This window comes from Diabrotica virgifera, chromosome 8 (genome assembly GCF_917563875.1).
Source record: "Diabrotica virgifera virgifera chromosome 8, PGI_DIABVI_V3a".
NCBI classification, from domain to species: domain Eukaryota; kingdom Metazoa; phylum Arthropoda; class Insecta; order Coleoptera; family Chrysomelidae; genus Diabrotica; species Diabrotica virgifera.
The window spans coordinates 124,760,917-124,784,443 of NC_065450.1; the positions used below are offsets into that span (position 1 = coordinate 124,760,917).

Consider the following 23,527-nt stretch of genomic DNA (forward strand, 5'->3'; position numbering starts at 1 on the left):
GATCCCTGGAAAATCACTTTGTCCTACATGTAATAAGAAAATATTTGGTGTCACCGCAGAAGGAAAAACAAGGGACATTGACATAGATTATGAACCAAAAACGGATGTAGAGAAATCATTTGTTGGTGAAGTCACCAGTTTAAATTTAGTTGATTCTGTTTGTAAATCATTAAATATATCCCCTGCTTCAAAAATAATTAAATTGAGTAAAACAAAACGCCAGTCAGCTTTAAAATATAAAACCGAAAAAATAAGTACAGCTGTGAAAAGAAAATTGGCTTACACTTTCAATGAGAGTGTTACAAATGAAGAAGAAAGCACAGAAGAAACTGAAGACGATTTGTCAAATGATTACAAGAAACTTATCGCACAGTTGCAAGAAAAATGTAAACTAAGTAAAAAAGAAGAAAAAATTAAGATCATAAATCTGTTCCCAGTTCTTGGTCCAAACAACGGATATGTAAAGAGTTTGATGTTACTGATTATCAAGTACGATTATCACGAAAACTAATGAAAAGTCAAGGTGTTTTACCTGAATTAAAAAATAAGGATGGCCACAGATTAAGTAATGAAGTTGTTAATGATGTCATTAAGTTTTATGAAGACGATGAAAATAGTCGGTTATGCCCCGGAAAAAAGGAATGTGTTTCATTGGGTCACAAAGTTTATAAACAAAAAAGACTAATACTGTATACATTGAATGAGTTGTTTGTGGCTTTCAAAGAAAAATATCCTAGCCATAAAATTGGTAGGTCAGCTTTTTGCTCCTTAAGGCCCAAGTGGTGTGTTTTACCTGGGTCATCTGGTACATACAGTGTATGTGTGTGCAAGTACCACCAGAATGTAAAACTTATGATTGCTGGAGCAAACCTCAATACTGATTACAAAGACTTAATTGATTTACTGGTTTGCAACTCTGAGAGTAGTGAATGCATGCTTGATCTTTGTGAGCTCTGCCCAGGTAGACAATTTCTTATTGAGCTACTAGGCACTGAAACTGATGATCTTCCTGATGATATTACTTTTATGCAGTGGGTTAGTACTGATCGAGCAGAACTAATCACTCGAACTATGCCGGTTGATGACTTTTTTGAGGCCTTAATTGACAGGCTTATTGAAAAAAAAAAACATCATTTCATTTCGAAAGCACAGTCTCGATATTTGAAAGACCTTAAGGAAAATTTATCAAACGATGTTTGTGTAGTGTTGTGTGATTTTGCGGAGAACATGACATTTGTTGTACAAGACGAAATTCAAAGTTTTCATTGGTCCAATCCTCAAGCCACCTTGCACCCCTTTGTATTTTACTACAAGCAAAATGATGAAGATGGTATTAAATGTAAAAGCTTATGTATTATAAGTGACAACTTGGATCATAACACTGCTACTGTTCACACATTCCAAAAATATTTTGTCGAAGAAGTGAAGAAAGTAGCACCAGAAGTAAAGAAAATAATTTATTTCAGTGATGGATGCAGCGGTCAGTACAAGAACCGAAAGAACTTCAGTAACATTTGCCACCATAAGACTGATTTTGATATTGCATGTGAGTGGAACTTTTTTGCCTCCTCACATGGCAAAAATGCCTGTGACGGAATTGGTGGTACCACAAAGAGAGCTGTAACTCAGGCCAGTTTAAAACGTCCTTATAACAATCAAATTTTAACAGCTGAAGAAATGTACAAGTTTTGCCTTGATAATATATCAGGCATACATTTTATTTTTGTAACATCAGAAGAAATTGAAATAAACAGCACAAAATTACAAAAGAGATTTGACTACTGTGTAAAAGTACCGCAGACAAGGGCGTGTCATCGATTTGTACCTCTAAGTCAAGCAGAGATAAAATGCTACGAGTACTCAAAATCAGAACGCTTTACTACTTGCAGTACTTCTCTTATTCCAGACTGCAATGCATTTTCATTTGAAATAAATGATACTATAGCTTGTGTTTATGACGATAAATGGTGGATCGGGAGAATCGTAGAAACATCGGAAGAACATAATGATCTCTGTATTCACTTTTTTCATCCACATGGTCCAAGAACCTCTTTTAAAGCCTCAAAAGATGACAAGGTGTGGGTGCCCATCAGCAAGGTACTAAGAAAACTGTCGCCAACAGAATTTACAACTGCCACAGGTCGGAGTTTCAACATTAGTGAAAAACTTTGTACAGCGATCAGTCAAATTTATACAACAATTTGTTAAGAGCACCAAGTGACAGTAACAGCAACCTATTGACAATTTTTATAGAAAATAAGCAATATGTACAGTTAAAGTTAAAATAACAATGTGTCTTTATAATTTATTTTCAATTGGTAAGAGTCTTCGTGTTTGCGACATTGAATAAAACACTATTTTTAAAAATTTGTAACTTAAAAACTAATCAAGTCTCAATGATGCAATTTAAACCACTTACTTAAAGTAAAGAGTACTTTGTGAGAATTTTAGATTTTTTGTGTGTGTCCCTTTTGAGATATTTCAGGTTGAAAATGGTTGATTTTCGACAAATTGCAATTTTTGAAAAATCATATAAAAAAAAGGATGAGACATTCAAAGCTAAAACTGTTTGGAGAAGTACTGCTATATAAGGACTACATCTGAAAAAATATTTAAAGGTGAGTTTTAATTCCTTCTTTAAAATTTTTAACTTCAAAAATGAGAATTTATCTTCCCAAAACGTTAAGGTTTATAATTTTTTTTAAATTCACTATTAAGTAGATGTAAGTATTAATTAAGCTTAAAATATAGTAAATTTAATGCTCTTTAAGATGGTTTTTGTTATAACTGAATATCTTTGAAAATGAATGAGATACATACTTAAACGCAAACCTTTGCAAAACGCAAAATCGGCTGTCACAACCAAACAAAATGGCTGCCAAAAAAAACTGAACATAAAAAAAATTAATGACTACCAGTTTTTAACTCTCTGAACATAGTACAATCTTGGGTAAAAAAATAAAAAATAAAAAAAATTAGTCAGCAACCATTTTAATTTTAATTGGTTGATTTGATATAGATTGACCCAATAATGTAATCTTTCATTCTGCGTAGTGTTGGAAAATTCTCGAGAATGAAAAATCGGAGAATATTCTCGATATGGAGAATTTTCTGAGAATGAACCTTATGACGCGTTTATTGATATTGTTAAAGATGAAATAGGGTATTAAAAATCATTAAAGTATATACAAAATTATGAGGCAAAACAACAGTGTTCTTTATATATAAGAAAATACAAAAACAACAGAAAACAAAATTTATTTGACAAAAAAAATGAAATTTTCTTAACAGCAAATACTGGATGTGGTGGGCTAATCTGAAAAAGTGAGGCCTCATATTCAGAACCTATTTCTATCATTAGCTCATCCTGGTCATCTACATTCTGCATTTCAATGTACTGATGAGAAGTTGTGGTATTTTGTTTTTCACTAGTCGTCAGCTCAGTCACGGATTGGCCTACGTTTAACAATTTTAAATTATGAGCAATTAAAGTTACCTTGTCAGCCCGTTCACCATTAAGCCGGTTTCTTTTAGAGGAGTGAATAAAACCATAAGTACTGAAACTTCTTTCAGTCGATGAACTGGATGAAGGCATGCTTACCGTCATTGGACGAATCTACAACTATGTTGGCTGAAAAGCAGTTGATAAATGTTTCTGTTGGTCCTTTTCAAATAATTGTCTCGCTCCCACTGGACAGTTAACACATTTTACTAAATGTTTTGTCATTCTTGTTGCATTTTTCAAGTATTGACTATCACAAATTTTGCAAAAGTATTTGTTTTACCTTGTACACTTTTAATTTTACGGTAATTCCATATATTCCTTTTAAAGCGAGCACCACACTCTCGCGAAGTTACTTGGGGAAAGTTCACCGAAGTCCGAAGTACCCGTCACTACACACTCGTTCTACTTCGTGAGGAACACATTCACGCCGGGCGATAAGGACTTCGGTTCCTTTGACTTGGTCGCAAAAACCGCCACAGAATGAAAGTAGGCCGAGGCGCAGCGAAGTCGCATGAACAACCTGTCTACACTCTCGTACTCGCTGAACCTCGATCGACTTCGCGAGTAGTATTGGGATCGTGCAAGTATGGCAAAGCGACACCTATTTCTACGCTCTGCAACTTTATTCGCACTTTTAATTATATTGGCCAATTATATTAGTCCTGGTTACTGGATAATTGTCAAGGCCATAGTCCAAAAAAATAATAAGAAGAAAAAATAAGATTCAGGTTATGTTATTAAAACGTAAACAAGTGTATGTAGTAAATAAAATTAGTTATTAAAATGCAGTACTGCAAGCAAAATACAATTAATTAAATTTACCTTTATATAATAATTGCATATCATATCAATGTTGTGGAGCAACATATAATTTTTCTTCTTCAATGACAGTAGATATGAAATGTACGTCAATTTGACAATTTCAATTGACAATATGAATTATTTAAGAAATTTGCAATATTTCTCCGCTATTCGCGCACAATCGTTTCTCAATTCCCTTCCAAGTACTTGCACACCGCGAATAGAGCGTTTTAGGTTTTTTAGTAAATTATGCTTTACTTCGATCCATTCTAAATATTTGCACGTTAATGTAGCATCAAAACAATAAATACTGATACTGTAAACACCCTAGCTAGTGGTTCATGGGATTCCCCAGCCCCGGTTAGGTACTTAGATTTTCGGGGATTTGATCTAAAATCGCGTGAAAGCTAAAAAGCATTTCATGAGCGGAGCGACAAGTAGGTGTTTGAGCTTCAATAATAATAATGTTTAGGATGCAAAAAATATACGAGGTGAATTGGCAAAAACAATATAGAAAATTCTCGAAAATAATTTTCTGCCCGAGAATATTCTCGCTGAGAATTTTCTGGCCGAGAATATTTTCTTCTTACATCACTAATTCTGCGTTTAAATTTTTTAAAAATACTCGTTAGTTTTCTCAAGATTCGAAAAAAATGAATGCATTTAAAAAGAATTGGAGCGAAATTTTGCGCCTACGCTCTTAAAGAGTATTAAAGTATTATATATTTTTGTAATCAGTATTTAGATTTTAAATAAATCACATAATGTACTTTCCCATTTAAAAAATGACTGCCACCTGAAGAGGGATCGTGTAAAGTTCGAAACGTTGACGCTATAATTACTATGATTATTTTAAAAATCAATCTGTCCGAGCGTTTTGCTTATGTGCTAAAAATAAATAAGTAAGTAGGGAGGTGGGGTAACACTTATTCCAGCGCACTGTATAATAAAGACTTTTTGAGTTTGCTGTAATCAACTTAAATATAAATGTTGGAAAACGATTCTGAACCGACATAAAGACCAGAACCACCCTCTTTATACTGTGCCAGAACGCATTAGAGAGTCGCGGACGCAACTAGACTTATCGCAGACTAGTCTCGCTCAGATTCGTTACGTTGTTTTTAATCTTCATGAACGCATTAGGAAGTCGCGGACGAGGCGCAGTTGCGACGCGGACTCAATTGATTCTTTGATGAGAATCTTAAGACGTGTCGGTCTCTCTTTGTCAAGTCCTCGACTCTCTAGTGCGTGCACACATAGAGACACGGACTAGACAACTTTGAGTTTTCGTGTTCGTGTATTCTCGACAAGAAACGAAAGCGCTCGGCTGATTATTAAAACAAATGTAGCTCTCACGTCATTTAATTTCTAATGTTTATAGTGTAGGAAACAGAGATTATGAGACTAACTTTTCTTAAAAAATTTCGTCCCGGAGCCCCCTTTTCATCCCTTTAAAGGGGGTAATCTGTGGTTATTGCGAAACGTAGCCCTTCCTGTACGTTTTGCAAAAAATTTACTTAATAGTAAAATGAAGAGGACCATATTTCTTACTATTTATTTCCCGACAGCATATGTCTATCACCCACCGTTTAGCGGGGGTGGCGCCCCAAATTTGACAAATTTTTAAAAAAGGTGTTTTAAAAAAAATATTTTTTCCTAACTATAATGAAAATTAACAAGAAACCCTGCGGCAATTAATCACAAATAAGTGGCTGATTTTTTGGTATAGGTTTCATTTAAGGGCAATTGCAAATTTTTTAATTACAGGGTGTTACATTTTAAAAACCCCCTTTTTATACCATTTAACCGCCTATGCTAGAGTAAAAAAACTTTCAGCGATTATCCATGTACTGGTGTTATTTACAAATTTGAATAATGCACCCCCATATTTTCCCCGGAACCACCCCCAAAAAAAAGGAGAATTAATAAAGAAAATAATCAAAAATTGATTTTGGGCCACCACTGTGGCTTTAGGGTGCAAACAAAAGAAAATATGCATAGGTCATAATGTGTAGCAGACAATGTGTTCTTTTATTTTCCATAAGTACGTTATCAATAAAATGAATAGGTGACGAAAAAAAAAAACAAAAACTGGAGCCCGCCAAAGCATTTCTGAGGTTTACGTCGCCACTGTGCCGTAACGGTTGCTTATACGAAAAAATGCATAGGACCTTATTTGTAGAGAAAATAATGGTCTTTAATTCTGTATAAGTTTTGTTTTAAAAAAATGCATAGGTAATGAGAAAATCGTAAAAACATGCTATCCAAGGGATAGGGGTAGTTTCTGCAGTTTATTTTCAAGGATAGGGGTAGTTTCCGCAGGGATGTTGCAATAATCATATATATTTATGAAAAACCCTATTGATGGAGCATATGTCCATATGGGTCAAAAAGCACAAAAAAATTTTTTTTTTCAACCCCCCCTTTATTTATTTTTTTTGGCTACAAGGGATGCACCAAGAAATCGCTTTTGATGTCCATGCATGGGCAATAAGAACGTGCACAAAATTATATATGAAGCATTTTAATAAAGGGCGTGGTGTGTGAAGGATTCCAAGAAAATCACTTTCTTTATTAATTCTCCTTTTTTGGGGGTGGTTCCGGAAAAAAATGGGGGTGCATTATAGAAATTTGTAAATAACACATATACCTGGATAATCGCTGAAAGGTTTTTTACTCTAGCATAGGCGGTTCAGATGGTATAAAAAGGGGTTTTTTAAAATGTAACACCCTGTAATTTAAAAATTTCCAATTGCCCTTAAATGAAACCTGTACCAAAAAATCAGCCACTTATTTGTGATTAATTGCCGCAGGGTTTCTTGTTAATTTTCATTACAGTTGAAAAAAAATTTTTTTTTTAAAAACATCTTTTTTTAAAAATTTGTCAAATTTGGTGCGCCACCCCCGCTAAACGGTGGGTGGTAGACATATGCTGTCGGGAAATAAATAGTAGGAAATTAGTCCTCTTCATTTTACTATTAAGTAATTTTTTTGCAAAACGTACAGGAAGGGCTACGTTTCGCGAAAATCACAAATTACCCCGTTTAAAGGGATGAAAAGGGGGGTTCTGGGACGAAATTGTTTAAGAAAAAGTTAGTCTCATAATAACCACTCTGTATTAAATGGTGTGATGTATAATGCCTTTTAGGTCCAAACTAATTAAAACTCTCTTTCTTGGTTCAGATACATTATATTTACACTCAACTCCATCAATGACTAACTATAACAACGTGTTTACATATAACAGTAACGACCTAGTACAATAATTAAATGCTGAGTATAATAATCTTTCTCCACCGAGTTAATGTTTATATACACATTTAAATAATAACAAAACATGACAATTCAATGTTACTTGCGGTTATTGATACAAGAACAGATACTACATGGATTAATGACTTTGAATGAGTTTTAAACATATTTTGTACAGGGTGATATTATAATACCATACCTCCCCGTTTTGTTAAAATTACATATTTTTAAAATAAGATTGATTGTCTATCATCGCCGTTTTTTTAAAAAAAAAGAAAGTCCTAAGAAGAGAAGAAGAATATCTGAGTGTATATCCCTCTTTCCCTTTCACAGAGTGTTTATGATTACCTAATACTATTTTCAAAAATTAAATTTCCTAACTATCCTAACTAACTGTAACATGGTACATTTCAGATCAATCGATTTTTCCCTAAACATGTATATTCTTTTTCCTATTTTACACAAAAGTTCATATTTTCCCTATACTAAAACTGGTATTTTATAACCTATTACTAGTTCACGTACTTTCACGTCGTGTCTTTTCGTCCTTTTTTTTTCGTTCACTAATTCACTTCATCAAAACAGTGTCCACAGTGAATGAAATTGATCCTAACTTTTAAATAGTCTTTTAGTGCCTATAAGCCGTAACTAATTTAATTGTGATAAAATCTCGACTTTAATACTTCCTAAGCTAAGCTAAATATTACCTAAACTTCTATTAAATGGTATATAAAAAAAGAATTTAACGTTACTTTACTATTTCATCTTATTATTTCAGTCTTATTTTGATTTATTTATATACGCCTTACTAACTTTAAAATATTGTACCTATAATAAAAATGTAATCTCTCTAAAACTTTTAATATGTCTCTAAAAAACTTCTAATAACTCTCTTGTACCTATAATAAATATTTAATCTATCTAAGAACTTCACTGTTTGTGTCCCTTTGCTTACTATCTACTAACACTATTGTAAGATATTGTCTATCCTTAATTCAAACACTTCCATTTTACGCGAAAATTTAACCTGAATTCATTATCTACATTTAAAAATAAGTTATTTATAATTTACATTACTTTAGAGAAAAAAAATTTACAGCTTTAATTCTTAGACATATTTCAATGATTAGCTACGTATTTGCTTAGTATCTTCTTAATTTTACTTCTTTTCTTGCAATTTTTATGTGTCTTCTTTCATTTTTCCCACATATTTTACTAAAAATTCTCTTTTTTTTTTTCTATTCTTCTTCTTGTCTGGTACTACAACTCATATAATTCTTCATTTTTCTTCACATAATAACACTTCTACAGTGTACATAATTCATCTTCATATAACAATCATTTGTCATTTAATCATCAATATATCATTTCATAATATAACATCATAATAATCACTTCCTTTACTTATCCCTCAATGCCTACGTTCGACTAATCAAAGTGGCTTTACTCGAGAGAAAAGTTCCAATTCTTCTACATATTCCATATATCAATCATAATACTCAATACTAGCCACGAAACCTCTACAATCTACCTTAACAGAAGCGGGTATAACATCGTTGGCTAGATCAAATTCTTTTACAAATTTCACAACCTCAATCCCTTGCTTTGAGGCCGTTGTTTATTCACGAATAATCATGAATAAAATAGGTACTCTCAAAACACAGAGTGGGTCTCTAATAAGCTTTCAAGCTTCTATAAATCATTTAGTACCTTCCCAATTTGACAAGAGCAGTGGGTTTCTTATTGTCTCAAGTTGTCTCATAATATTTAGCTTATACTATTGTTAGTTCTTCTTCTTATCTATATAGTTCTTCTCCAAATTCCTTATCTCGACGCATCAGGTCGGTTCGTTAAAAATAAATCTCTTGCTTATAGCAATGTTTGTCTTAAGCTCTTATATTAACGTATGTCATCACTAATCATTATTCATTAAAAAAAATCATTTATATATCATTAATCACACAAAAATTATTAATTCAGGTTCATATCATACAAAATTTAACACAAAATCGATGAAAATGTACTAAGTATACTCAATAAATATCAATAATAAAAACAACTGGCTAATAAAAATTCAATAATAGTATACATATTCGTCAATAAAAAAATAGCATATGCAAAAGTTAGATAAAAATATTCAAAATAAGTTTATATCTCAAACTTCGATAGAATTTTTTTTTGGAAAAAATTCGATATTCCATAAAATGTTCAAAAATAACCGTACTAAAAATCGAAATCGGATAGAGATTTTTCAAATAAATTCAATAAAATTCAAAATTCAATAATAGCATATATAATAAACTTCGATAAAAATATTCAATTCAAAAATCACTTCATGTTTCAAAATTCATAGATATTCTTAAAAAAAAAATCGATACTTCATAAATTATTCAAAAATCAGCAAAGATAAATATTCAATGTTCAATAATAATATAAAAACGAGGGAAGCATTTTTAATAAAGATAGACATTCTTACTTACATTTTATCACTTGTGTCTTTTTTCACTGGGTCTCTGCATTCTTCCTGTCCTGGTCTGGTCCATTTTCCGCCGTCGGTGTTTCCAATCTGGTGCCGCCATCTTTGTTCCTTACAGAAGATTCTCCTCTAATCTGCAGGATCAGCCATGTATTAAATAGTGTGATGTATAATGCCTTTTAGGTCCAAACTAATTAAAACTCTCTTTCTTGGTTCAGATACATTATATTTACACTCAACTCCATCAATGACTAACTATAACAACGTGTTTACATATAACAGTAACGACCTAGTACAATAATTAAATGCTGAGTACAATAATCTTTCTCCACCGAGTTAATGTTTATATACACATTTAAATAATAACAAAACATGACAATTCAATGTTACTTGCGGTTATTGATACAAGAACAGATACTACATGGATTAATGACTTTGAATGAGTTTTAAACATATTTTGTACAGGGTGATATTATAATACCATAACTCCTTGATATACCAGAAAAAAAAAATAAAACAGGACTTGTGCCCATTTCGCGAGGTTCAACCTCTGTTTCCTACACTATTTAGATGTGTTATGAAATGACCATTTCAGCTCCTTTTCACGGTCAAATATTGCAACACCTTCGAATTTTTTAAAGAACCGCTTGGATTGACATGAAATTTGGCATACACATAGATAACATGTCAAAGAAAAAAAGTGAGATTGTACCGATGTTTAGTTTTGCCCTGGGGGTGAGTTTCCCCCCTTCACGGGGGTGAAAAAACATACGTTCAAAATAAGTCCGGAATTGGATAAACTAACTCTAAGCAACTTTTTTTCTATAGAGTGTTTGACTAAGTCAGTTATTTTCTAGTTATTTTTGTGAGTGGATATGTTCAATAAAAAACACGTTTTTAGACGGTTTTTCGCAGATAACTCAAAAAGTAAGTATTTTATCGAAAAAAGTATTCTTGACAAAAATACATCCTATAAAAAAGTGACAAAAATGGTGTATGTATGAAGTCCATAGACGCAGTAGAAGCAGAGTTGTAGCTAATGGAATGTAAGTTCTTATTCGTCAAATTTCAAATTGAATAGTTTAACGTGAAATAACCAAAAAATCAAGCAATTATCGAAGAAAACACATTACAACTTTTTTAAGGTGTCTAAAAAAGCTTCATTTTTATTTTTTTAAAAAGTTTCTAACATCAAAAGTAAGTACCCAAGTTACGCTTAAAATAATGTTGGTCCCTTCACCACAAACTTTACTTTTGTATTGTTTATGATCTGTAGTGTCATCGGTTCAAAGAGCTTATTTTTGAAAAGGCTGAATTTGAAAGGGCTTGAACGAGTTTCTTATCATGAGTGTATGCTAATTTTTATCAGTCATATCTTAACCAATTTTTGTCTTACAGGAAAACAAGAAATCTAAAATATTTAGAAAAGCGAAACCTACATTTTTTACTCGTTGAGATTTTTGTTATTACCTACTAATAATTTTAAATTATTTTGAAAAAAAAGGGGAATTTTTTCAAATCTGAACTACCCTGTGGTTATCGAAAAACTGAATTTCTACGTAGTCTGCGATGAGTCCGCGACTCTCTAATGCAGGGGTGGGCAAAAGGATCCGGCCCTTTTGCTAACTTTATCCGGCCCGTTGAGAAATCCCGCAAACAATTTTTTTTAGAGCATAGGCGCAATGCTTTTTAAATGCATTCATTTTTTTCGAATCCTGAGAAAACTTCGGACCAATGCTTTTTAAATGCATTCCTTTTTTTCGAATCCTGAGGAAACTAAAAAATATTTTTGAAAAATTTAAACGCTGAATGAAATATTATATTATTGCTGAGGGCCGAAAGTCCCTGAAAACTTCTATGTTTATTTTAATAAGTCACAGGGGTGAAAAAAAAGAGAAAAAATGTGTTTTTTAATTTCAAATATCTCATTCAAAAGAAACTGTTTATTCTAAGGGATTTTCGGCCCTCGGTAATAATGTAATCTTTCATTCTGCGTTTAAATTTTTCAAAAATATTTTTTAGTTTCCTCAAGATTCGAAAAAAAGGAATGCATTTAAAAAGCATTGGTCCGAAATTTTGCGCCTACGTTCTTCATCTCTTTTATGTGATTTTGTTGAAATCAACAGTTTTAGTGTTCAATGAACTGAATCTCTAACTTCTGCTTTTTTTAAAACCATCTATGTTTAACCCGATCCAGGCGCAAATATTTTTCGGCCAGTGGTTTTGTCGTCTACTCTACCAGGATCCTTTTCTTTCGATTTTACCCTTCATAATCAGCTGCTGCAACAACTTACAACAACGTACTTATCATTTCTAAGTATGTGCCCTTTCTCCTTGTTGTCTTTCTCCTTTTAATGATTTCCCACCATTTCGTTCATAATATGATCGGTCCATGGTATTTTCAAAATTCTCCTAAAAAGCCACATCTCAAAAGCTTCCAGCTTTCTCATTAAGTCAGCATTAACAATCCAATAAACATAGAGTGGACATACCATTTTTATTATTATCCCGGTTTTTATAGGGTTCTTTGTCTTCCGATATTGCGGTTCCCAGTTTCCAGCTTCGTTCGTCCGTCGTTGCGTTCGCCAAGCTGAAGATTCCTTTTTGACATTACCTTCTGAATGCCACAGAACTAGGATTGTTTCGGCCCTCCACTCTTCTTTCCCTTGGCGTCAATTTTAAAATTTGTTTTGGCAGCTTGTCGTCATCCATTCTTTCTACATGACCATACCAGATCAGTTGTCTCCTTTGAATTTCGTCGATGATGGTTGACTTGACATAACGTTTTACTATGCGATATCAGATTTGCAGATTGAATCTTTGGTTACTCAGAAATTTCCTTATCTTCATAAATGCTGCTCTTGAATTTCTGAATTTCATTTTTTATCTGGATCCTTGTTATGGCTTAATATAATGGATCACATTAAAAATTTCGTAATTTTACTGGGAACAAATGGTTCGCATGTACACCCACACCCAACTATGACAATTTATTATTAGTATTATCTATTATTAACAGTCAAATGTCTTTGTCCAAATTCTTTAAAATGATACTTATAGTATTGTTGCCAAAAAAATTTCTTGGGCAGAGAAAAACATCCACCAAAAACATTAGCGTGTGCGCAGCGTACCTACTGGGTATGGTATAGGTCTCCGGCCCGGGAGACATTTTGAAAATTTCATTTTGGCCCGCGCTTAAAAGTATTTGCCCACCCCTGCATGCGTTCTGGCCTTAAATGTCAATAATAAAATAAACTATTATGTGAATAATTGGTATGATGAGAAGTGCTGATAAGTAATATAATATGTGCTAATTTTTATTAGTTTGATCTACATAAATATTGTGGAATAAGTAGTTTGGCCTAAGCCTGGTTTCGTCCATAATATACAAAGTAAATGAGGTCATTATTTGCAAAACTGGCTATAAGGTAAATTTTTGGGGAGGTCGAAGAAAAAAAAACGATTAACTGCTAAGTAGTGTTTAGCTCACAACGTAAAGAATTTTATTAATGTTGCTTAAAGTCTAATAGCTCAAATAGCGAGTTTTTCAAATAATGGCCTTAAATGTTGTCAACTACTAATAATTACTTTTTGTTTTAAAGCGAGGTTTTCAAAGCCTTAAACAAAACACGAGGTTTGTTTCTTCGATGGAGTGAGCTACAAGAAGATGGTATCTGTTGTACAAAGGATGAAGTCGAATGGACCAACACAGAATTAAAAAACTCTTTGAGAAGCATAGAGTGGGATTTAGAAGATTTGGAAGACACCATTGATATCCTTTTTAAAAACTGTTTAAAAACTTTGTCTGCTATGCATATTATTTTATTGGTTTCTGTTTGTGCCTATTAGGCATTGTGGCGTTTTCGGTTTTAAGTGCAAAGTAATGTTTATCCAATTTCAAAATCCGTTTTTAGATATCTGGTTTCAATAAAGTCTAGGATTGCTTAGTAAACTTAAAAATAACTATACACCTTAACCATTAAAACAATAAAATAGGAAATAACTAATTTACTCACTCATGCACTTGTCGCCAATCAAGCTCAAATTTTCATCTAAAAATCCAAGTAAAAGAACTTAATAACAAAATCGAGCGCATATTGTCACATCAATGTATCTAATACAGTCCTTAATAACATAGCAGGATCATTCCATATCAACTCAACACACCTAATTTCCACCCCTCTTCAGATTTGGTTATAATTTGGAATACTCATAGTGGCTAATAAGGGAAACAAAAATACAAAATTTTAATTTTTTATCTCAAGCTGTTTCCGAAATATGGCTATGTAAAGTTTTCCATAAAGGTCCAAAACACCGCGATCATACTATATTAGAATGGTTGTAGAAGCTGACCTGATTGAGCTAGAATGCTGGGAGAGGTGTCATTTTGCAGCATTTTTAAAGCTCTTTACAGCATGATGCTACGATAAACAAGTTTTTCTCAAACAAAAAAACTATATTTTGATAAGTTTTTTTCCAAAAAGTACATAATTTAAAATGTTCATAATATTTCTACAAATACATAGTACTCTTGTTAATAACATATAAAAATTTTATCACGGGATGGTGATGGTTTCAATATAAAAAAAAATAATTTTCACACATACAGTATGGTGCAAATGAAAGCAATAAATTCGTAATGTCTCAAGCTGGCGACTTTAAGAAAAAATCCCGAAACAGGTCGATTTTTATTTTTAAATTGTAATTTTTTTGGCATATATATCATACTAGTGACGTCATCCATCTGGACGTGATGACGTAATCGATGATTTTTTAAATGATACTAAAGGTCGTGTGTTAGCTCATTTGAAAGGTTATTTAATTCTCTGTTCAGTAATATAAGCAATAACATTAAAAAAAAACAAAATAATCGTTTCGTTTTGATTCAATTCGAGTCTCTTGCCATCCCCTGACACCTGGTGTTTCGGAATCTATCCCTTGTCAAAGAGGCTTTTTGTTTTTTGTTATACCTTACTCGGTTTTAGAGTACAAATGACCACGTTTCATTAAAGTAATCTGCGACGCATTATTGGAGTGTTCTCCTAGCGGCGCCGCTTGGTACTACTGTACCTCGGTTAACAGATTACTGACTCGTGGTCGAAATTATTTTTCACTCATTTAATAACATAATTGTTTATACAGGGTGCCAAAAAAAAGTTTTTTTTAATTAAATTAATTGACAAAAAAGAAGAATGTATGTAATTGATATGTTTCTGGCAACAGTTAAATCTATTTTCAAAATGTATAAACAAATATGTTTTAAATTAAATAAATTACATACGTTCTTCTTTTTGTCAATTAATTTAATAAAAAAAAACTTTTCTTGTCACCCTGTATAAATAATAACATTATTTTTTATATTACTGAATAGAGAATTGAATAACCTTTCAAATGAGCTAATACACGACCTATAGTCTCATTTAAAAAAATCATCGATTACGTCATCATGCCCAGATGGATCGCGTCACTAGTATAGTATGATATATATGCCAAAAAACTACAATTTTAAAATAAAAATCGACATGTTACGGGATTTTTCCTTAAAGTCTCCAGCTTGCGACATTACGAATTTATTCCTTTCATTTACACCATACTGTATGTGTGAAATTAATTTTTTGAAGTTATACTTCTTTAGGCGCGATTGAAATTGAGGGTGAATTTATATTGATCTGCGCGCATGCGCACACCGACAGTTTGGTATTAGTCTTTATGCGGGCTCTGATTGGGTGTTGAAATGATCTGTCAATAATTGTTCAATAAGGAGGTTATCGGTAAACAAAAATGTTGTATAATATATTAGTTTTTATTGTTGTGAGGACAGAAATAAAATCAAATTTATAATTATAGTGACTTTTTAAATAGTTTTGAAAAGCCACAGGTACGTAATTCTAAATGTTTCAGTTGTATTCCAATAAAAAATTATCTTCATACCTATTTGGAAAATGTAAAAAAAATAATGTACTTACCTAGTGCTTGCTATGCTATACCCCTAGTAGGCAATGCTTTAATTTACATAATCTGATTACTAACAAACTTTCTACAAATTTTCATCTAATGTATCGTTTTCTTACTCTATATATTGTTGTATTTTAATTCGACAAAAATCAAACTAATAAAAATTCATATAAACAAAATGTCAAAAAGTTGTTCAGTTTGTGTATATTCCCACATGACGTATTCGCGAAGGTGGTGCAGTTTGAAATCGAGTCGACTCTCGTACGGCGGGATACACGGGAAGTAGGTTCAAGCCCAATGCAAGTTATATCATTTTTTTATTTTTTTTTATAGATTTTATGATTGTAAGTATATTATTATATATATTTTTCAGAAAATACCTATTTAATTAAAATTTTTGGCAACAATTATTGTTCAGAAATCATTTGTGGCATTTTTCAATGTGTTTGTGTGTGTTTTATTCTTTTATTTTTTTAATTTTTGGTATTGTTTTAATAAAAATTTTTGGAAAGTAGTAGAGAAACTGTTTAAAGTATATTGATTTCGTTGAAATCATATAATAGAAGTATAACTTCTTACGTGCGTACAAAGTACACACACTGATTTTTTTTATGTTGAACCCATCACCATCCCATTATAAAAGTTTTATATGTTATTAACAACAAGATTATGTATTTGTAGGAATATTATGAAAATTATGAATTATGTACTTTTTGGAAAAGAAACTGAATCAAAATATATTTTTTTTGTTTGAGAAAAACTTGTGTATCATAACATCATGCTGCATATATATCACTGTAAAGAGCTTTAAAAATGCTGCAAAATGACACCTCTCCTAGCATTCTAGCTCAATTAGGACAGCTTCTACAACCCTTCCAATAAAGTACGATCGCGGTGTTTTGAATTATTTTGGAAAACTTTACATAGCCATATTTCGGAAACAGCTTGAGATAAAAAATTAAAATTTTGTATTTTTGTTTCCCTTATTAGCCACTATGAGTATTCCAAATTATATCCAAATCTAAAGATGGGTGGAAATTAGGTGTGTTGAGTTGATGCATATCCTATTTCAACAAGAAATGGAGCCACCCATACGAACTGAACCGATATCTAGCTGTATCCAAACCAAATCCAAAACCCAACTAGAAATTCGCTACCTCTCATTCTAAACAAACACAATACAGCCGAGTAAAAAGGATAGCAATAATTTCTAGTTGCATTTGGAAACACAATTCGATACTGTATGATACTGTGTGATCGGTTGCAACGACAGATCCTAGCGTTTGCGTTTGTTGAAATCGTATTATTTTGAGTTTGAAATCGGATTTTTGATTGGATTTGATTATCGGTCGCTTGCCTAGTGCTTATTGCGTATGTGTGAACTGTGGAGGATATAAGGGCTATAAACTCCTTGAAGACCTAAGTGGAAGAAGGGGGTATGTCACATTTTCTAAAATTTTGACTTTCCTAGTGAATAAAGGTGGTATGTAACTTCACTATCATATGACACTTATACTGTACCTCTAAAAAGCTTAATAAGAGATATTCTAGTGGATGAAGGTGGTATGTAACATGTAAAATACGATTCTTGAATGGAAGAAGGAGGTATGAAACATTTTTCGGTTTTTCAGGTTTAAATTGTTTATAATTCGAAAACAATTAACTTTAGAGAAAAATTACAAAAGTCCTTTTTTGTTTCCAATGATCAAAAGAACCTAAAATAATGTCTACCCGGTTCTAAAAAATTTGTTTAAATCTTTTTTTTTAATAAATGTAGCAATAACTTCAAAATTGTGGCATTTAGGTATAGGGAATATAACACGAAAAATAATCAGCATTTCTTAAGGACTCCAAAACGCAAAGAATATGCAGGGTGTTCCATTTGAAATAAGAAAGTTCATTAGATTTCCAAAAAAACGGAAAATCTGACAACAATGTAATTACAACTATAATGTCGTCTGCATTAGAAAACCCTTACTTGCCAAAATCCATAAAAAATCGTGCAAACTGTTTCCGAGATAATTCAGGCGTTCCATATATAAAACTCACTCTGTATAATATACTCCATTTAATAATACAAGGCAAGGTAGACGGAAGAAGAAGGGCCAGGTCGAAGATGACCGTCATGGCTTAGAAACCTGTGTGAAAGGTTTAACATATCCTCTGCATCCCTTTTCGGAACTGCCATCAACAAAATTACTATAGCCAATTTGATAGCCAACGCTCGATAATCAAGCACGGTGTTTAATTAGATAAATTTCTGTAAAACTGATTATAGAGTATTATTTCATGCAACATACCCCCTTCCTCCATTCAGATAAAGGATAGTTATACAAACTAAAATTAATGGAAGAAGGCGGGTATGTACAACAGTTATTATTTATTTTTAGAAAAAATACTAAAAATAAAAACAAATTATCATCATAATATGTAAAGGAATGTTTATAGCAATATAAATAAAGCCAAATAACACAAATAATATTTTCATGATAAAAGTATAGGAATAAAAACTTTAACTGCCCATATCTCAAAAGGCAGGCTTTTTAACATACCCCCTTCTTCCACTTAGGTCTTCAATTAGATATTAAAGCTAGTGGTTTTGAGCTCAAGAAGGACTTGGAAGGTTGTGTTGTAAACTTTATATAAAATTAAAAATCATGTAGTAAATCTTCTTCTTTTTCCTCTTTATAAGCAATTGTGCTTGTTCATTGGCGGATTGATACCTCTATGGAAGGTTGTCATTCCATCTTTTGCGCGGTCGGCCGATACTTCTTCTACCGATTGGTGATTTATCTCTTGTTATTTTGACCACACGTGTCTCCCCCATTCTGGTTATGTGGTTGTTCCATTCTGTTTTTCTAATTAGTAAATAGCTACACAATATAAAATAAAATTGTGAACATAAACAAATGTAACTCCCATATAAACATAGATAAAAATTATTGCACACATTTGTATGGTTGGATCAGGAAGGTACAAAATGAGTAATAGTTATTTTAAGTATTCGACAAACTACATTGCAAGAATTGGTGATTAGAAGATTACATCGGCTAATTGCCAGTTTCTCCAATGACGAATAGTCTATTTAAACAATGAATAAAGTTATTCGACCCATAAAACTGACACATCTACGTTTCACCAATGTTTTAATAAGACTTATTCTCTTTATTTATCAAATAAATATTTTTATTCTTCGAATAAATTAACAAGTTAACCTCGCTTTAAATATCTATAACAAAAAATATTCGTCAGCTTAACTTGAAATTATCAAAATTATATTTAAACACAATAAAAATATAATCGACTAATACATTTTATCGACCAATAACTAGTCACTGATTTATTTGTTGTTGATGAAGCCGGCCCTCCATGAAATTTAAAATATGAGTGGAAACAAGGAGTTATAAACAACTGGCTAGTTAAAATCAATAATAAAATGGGAAGAAGGCTAAAAAAGAAATGGTCCAGCTCAACGATTAGACACATGATATGAAATAATCATTATGTCTTAATCTAGTTGCTCTGACTACATTCAATCTTGGGATCATAGACATATAATACATATTTGCATTGCCATCTAAAACTAAGTGACGATTCGTTCATCAAATCGGCGACAGTGGGAAAGTGACGTGATCGATAAACCCAACGTCATTGGATAAACCCCGTCGATAAGAAAGATACTTCCCATCTAATAGCCTCAGCTTTCTCTGTCGCAATCGTCACGTAGTTTTAGATGGCAGCACGCAGTCTAGGTATTATATGTCTATGCTTGGGATATTCTTATGCCTCCTCTACACATCGGCAGACACGTCTGAGGATGCATCTGCCGATGTATCATCACGAGCTGACCACACATCTGTAAATTGTTCAGTCTGTGTTAATTCTCGGGTGACGCAATATCTACTTTGAATTCACTGCGAAAACTAATGCGTCATAGAGGTCAGAGGTCAGATGTGTGGAGAGACATCGGGCGTTCGCACCGAAACCCTTTGATCTGTGCTAGGAAAACCCACAACAATCGGGATATTTCGCAGACGCGTCCGCCGACGTAATATATATAAAACAACAAACGATCAAATTACCCCATCTACACCCCGTCCGCGGACGCGTCTGCCGATGTGTATAGGAGGCATTAGATGTTATGCCTAAAAAGAACAATTTTTGTTACTAATTTTACAAAGAATATCATGAAGAGAAGAAATATTCATATCTTGACCCATTCGTGATTTATCATGTGTATTTTCTCCTTTGGCTCTCATTAAATAAGGCTATCAAAGAAGATGTGATAAGAAAAATGTCAAAAAAATGGTATTTCTTATCAAGGCATCAATGGCAATATCAAAAATGATCGGCAGAATACATCTTTCAAAAAATAAAATATAGGGATGTGAAAGCAGAAGAATAACCAGGTTTTAGAGCAGGAAAACCTACTGTAGATCACCTTTTTACTATTTCATAAACAGTGGAAAAGAAAAGGGCATTTAATTAAGAAATACACATTTTATTTCTCAATCCGAAGAAAGCCTGACAGTGACCCTCAAACAAAACTAGGTACGGTCTTAGGTACGCTCATAAATTATTTTTTTTTTTTTGACATCCATTTTATTGCAATCTATTTTATAAAAAATAATAAACAATACATATGAGTTTTAAGAGTGTGACACAGTCAGTATTCACCCAGTGGTGAATACCTTAAAGAGTACAATAATGATTGAATTAGTACAGTTATTAATAAATTAATTGAATTAATTTGAATAGTACAATAGTAATAAGAGGGAATGATTAGTTAGTGTTAAGGTCAAGAGTGTCTGTTCTTTTTAGTCTTCTGTTCTGTAGGGGTGTCAAGAGATTGGTGACCAATATGTTTGGGTGAACCTGTAGTCTATTGTGGTACTTGGAGCACAGAGAAACAAGTTCTTCTTTGACGGTTTGGACTTGGAGATCCCTATGTATATTATCGTTGGAAATGTACCAAGGAGCTTGGCACAGTTACCTTAGAACTTTTGATTGAAAGCGCTGTATCTTGAGTAAATTTGTTTCACTGGCAGTTCCCCAAATTTGGATGCCATACGTCCAGATGGGTTTCAGTACACATTTGTAGATCAGAAGTTTATTGTCTAGATTTGGCGTGATTTTTGATTCATGTAGAGATAGTGCAAACACTCGTGACCACGGCGCAGTAGACGAAATTTGGTTTAGTCCACACTGCCATACGAAACGCACTGTGCTATGCAACGTGAAAATGTCCGCCTTCGCGCAGCTCCATGGTCAGGAGTGTTTGCACTATCTCTACCAGTACATCTTCTATAAACGAGTCCCAGTTGCAGTCGTTTGTTCCAAATATGCTTTTGCCGTGTTAGGCGGCTGTCTAGGTAAATCCCCAAGTATTTGACGTCACTTCTTATTGGCAGTGGTGTGTTGTTAAAGGTTACAGCTGGATTGATCCCTTTCCTTAGTGTAAACGTAATGTGTGTTGACTTGGAGCTATTAACTTTGACTCTCCACAGTTTAAACCATAAAATATTTCAAGTCTATTTAAGTGACTTTGTAGTATCTGTGAAGCTAGAGTCGGATTTTCGTGGCAAGCCATTAGGACAGTGTCATCAGCATATGTTGCAATTGTTGTACGATCTTCTTCTTCAGTGCCTTATCCGGTCCGGATGTTGGCGATCATCAAGGCTATCATTGTTTTGTTGACTGCTCTGCGAAACAGCTCCGCGGAGGTTATCCCAAACCATTGTCGGAGGTTTTTCAACCACGAGATACGACGGCGTCCCTGTCGATCTGAAGTTGGTATATCTGCTGTGAACAGGAGGTACAGTGTGGGTCCAAGGACACTTCCTCGAGGTACGCCAGAGTGGATGGGATGTAGAGTAGTGAAGGCCTCCCCTGGTTTTATCTGATACGATCGGCCGGTGAGGTATGATTGTAGGAGCATGCAGATTGGATGAGGCAATTGTCTTTTAAGTTGTGATAGTAGCCATTTATACCATACCTTGTCGAAGGCTTGGGAGACATCCAGGAAGGCTGCTGTACAATATTTCTTGTTCTCGAGTGCATCTCTTGCGGTTCTGACTACCCTATGGACCTGTTCGATTGTGCCATGTTGTCGAAATCCGAATTGGTAATGAGGTATTAGATTTTTTTCTGTAATAACAGTGTCTATTCTTTTCAGGAGAAGCCTCTCAAACACTTTGGAGGGTAAAGGCAGAAGGCTAATAGGACGATAGGATGTAGGTTGGGTTGTGTCTTTGTTGGGTTTATGAATTATAATGATTTGTGCTACCTTCCATTGGGAGGGAAAGTAGCACAATCTTAGGACAGCATTGTATATGTACATTAGTAGCTTTATTGCTTCTTCAGGTAGTTCTTTGAGAATTAGTCCTGTTATCAGGTCGTATCCAGGTGCTTTTTTTGTATTTAGGTTTTTGATTACTTCTTTAATTTCGGTAATTTTAAGTTTTCTGGTGGGAACACACATCTGGTAGGGTTCATCTGCTATATCTGTAATAAATTTCTATTCGTTCTCTGGAACCTCTCTTTTGTGCGATTGGAAAACTGACTGAAGATGTTCAGCGAAGGTGTTAGTCCTCTCTTCGTCACTTCGAGACCAGGTACCATCATTTTTTCTTATAGGTGCTTTAGTTTGTGATTGTGTTTTGAGTTTTTTAGACAATTTCCATAACGAGTAGTTCTTTTCTTCAGAGCTGACAGATTCTCTAGAACATAGTTTATTTTGTTGTTCTTTGTGTTCCTGTAGTAGGACCTTTTCTAATTCACGGGTTGCTCTGTTATATTTGGTTTTGTCATCTGGAGCACGGGTGGTCTGCCATCTTTTTCTTAATTGTCTTTTCTCGTATATCATGGTTTTTATATAGAGCGGGTATGAGTCCGGTCTCTTAGCATATGATATATCAGGTGAAGCTTCCCATGCAGCTTGTTGAATTTTTACAGTTAGATGTTTGACGGCTTCTTCTATATCTTGCTCAGATTTTAGTGGTAGGTTTAAATTTATACTATTTTTTATTATATCTCTAAAGGTATTCCAGTTTGTCCGGCTGTTGGATAAAACTAGTGGTTTTGTGATGTGGTGCACCTGTGTACTTAGGGTAATAATGAAAGGAGAGTGATCAGATGAGAGATCCAACAAAGGTTGAACTTTCAAGTAGTTTAGAGAGATACCTTTGTCAATACAGAAGTCGATGAGATCAGGCACTTTTCGTGTGTCGGTTGGCCAGTACGTCGGTTGACCCGTGGATGTCGTTAGTAAATTATTGTTTTGGACACTTTTTAATAATTCTCTACCTCGAGAGGTTATGAGTCTTGATCCCCAATGAAGGTGTTTAGCATTATAGTCACCAGCAGCTATGAAGCGATTTCCGAGCTTGTTAAAGTATGTCGTGAAGTGTTCTTCTTTAATAATTTTATTTGGTTAACAGTAAACTGCAGATAGTATAAGCTGGCTATTTCAATCAGTTATTGCGATAGACGTGGCTTGTAAGTTTACTTCACTATGCTTGATTATTTCATGGTGTCTA

General features: G+C 33.3%; 1 protein-coding gene across 1 annotated transcript in view; it reads left to right on the forward strand.

Annotated features, from left to right (window-relative positions):
- Positions 1-23,527, forward strand: part of LOC126889838 (syntaxin-6) — a 102,403-nt gene that overhangs the window by 9,532 nt on the left and 69,344 nt on the right. The window contains exon 2 of the mRNA XM_050658522.1: positions 13,637-13,806. Within this exon, the coding sequence (XP_050514479.1) occupies positions 13,637-13,806 (170 nt within the window). The remainder of the gene's footprint in view (positions 1-13,636; positions 13,807-23,527) is intronic.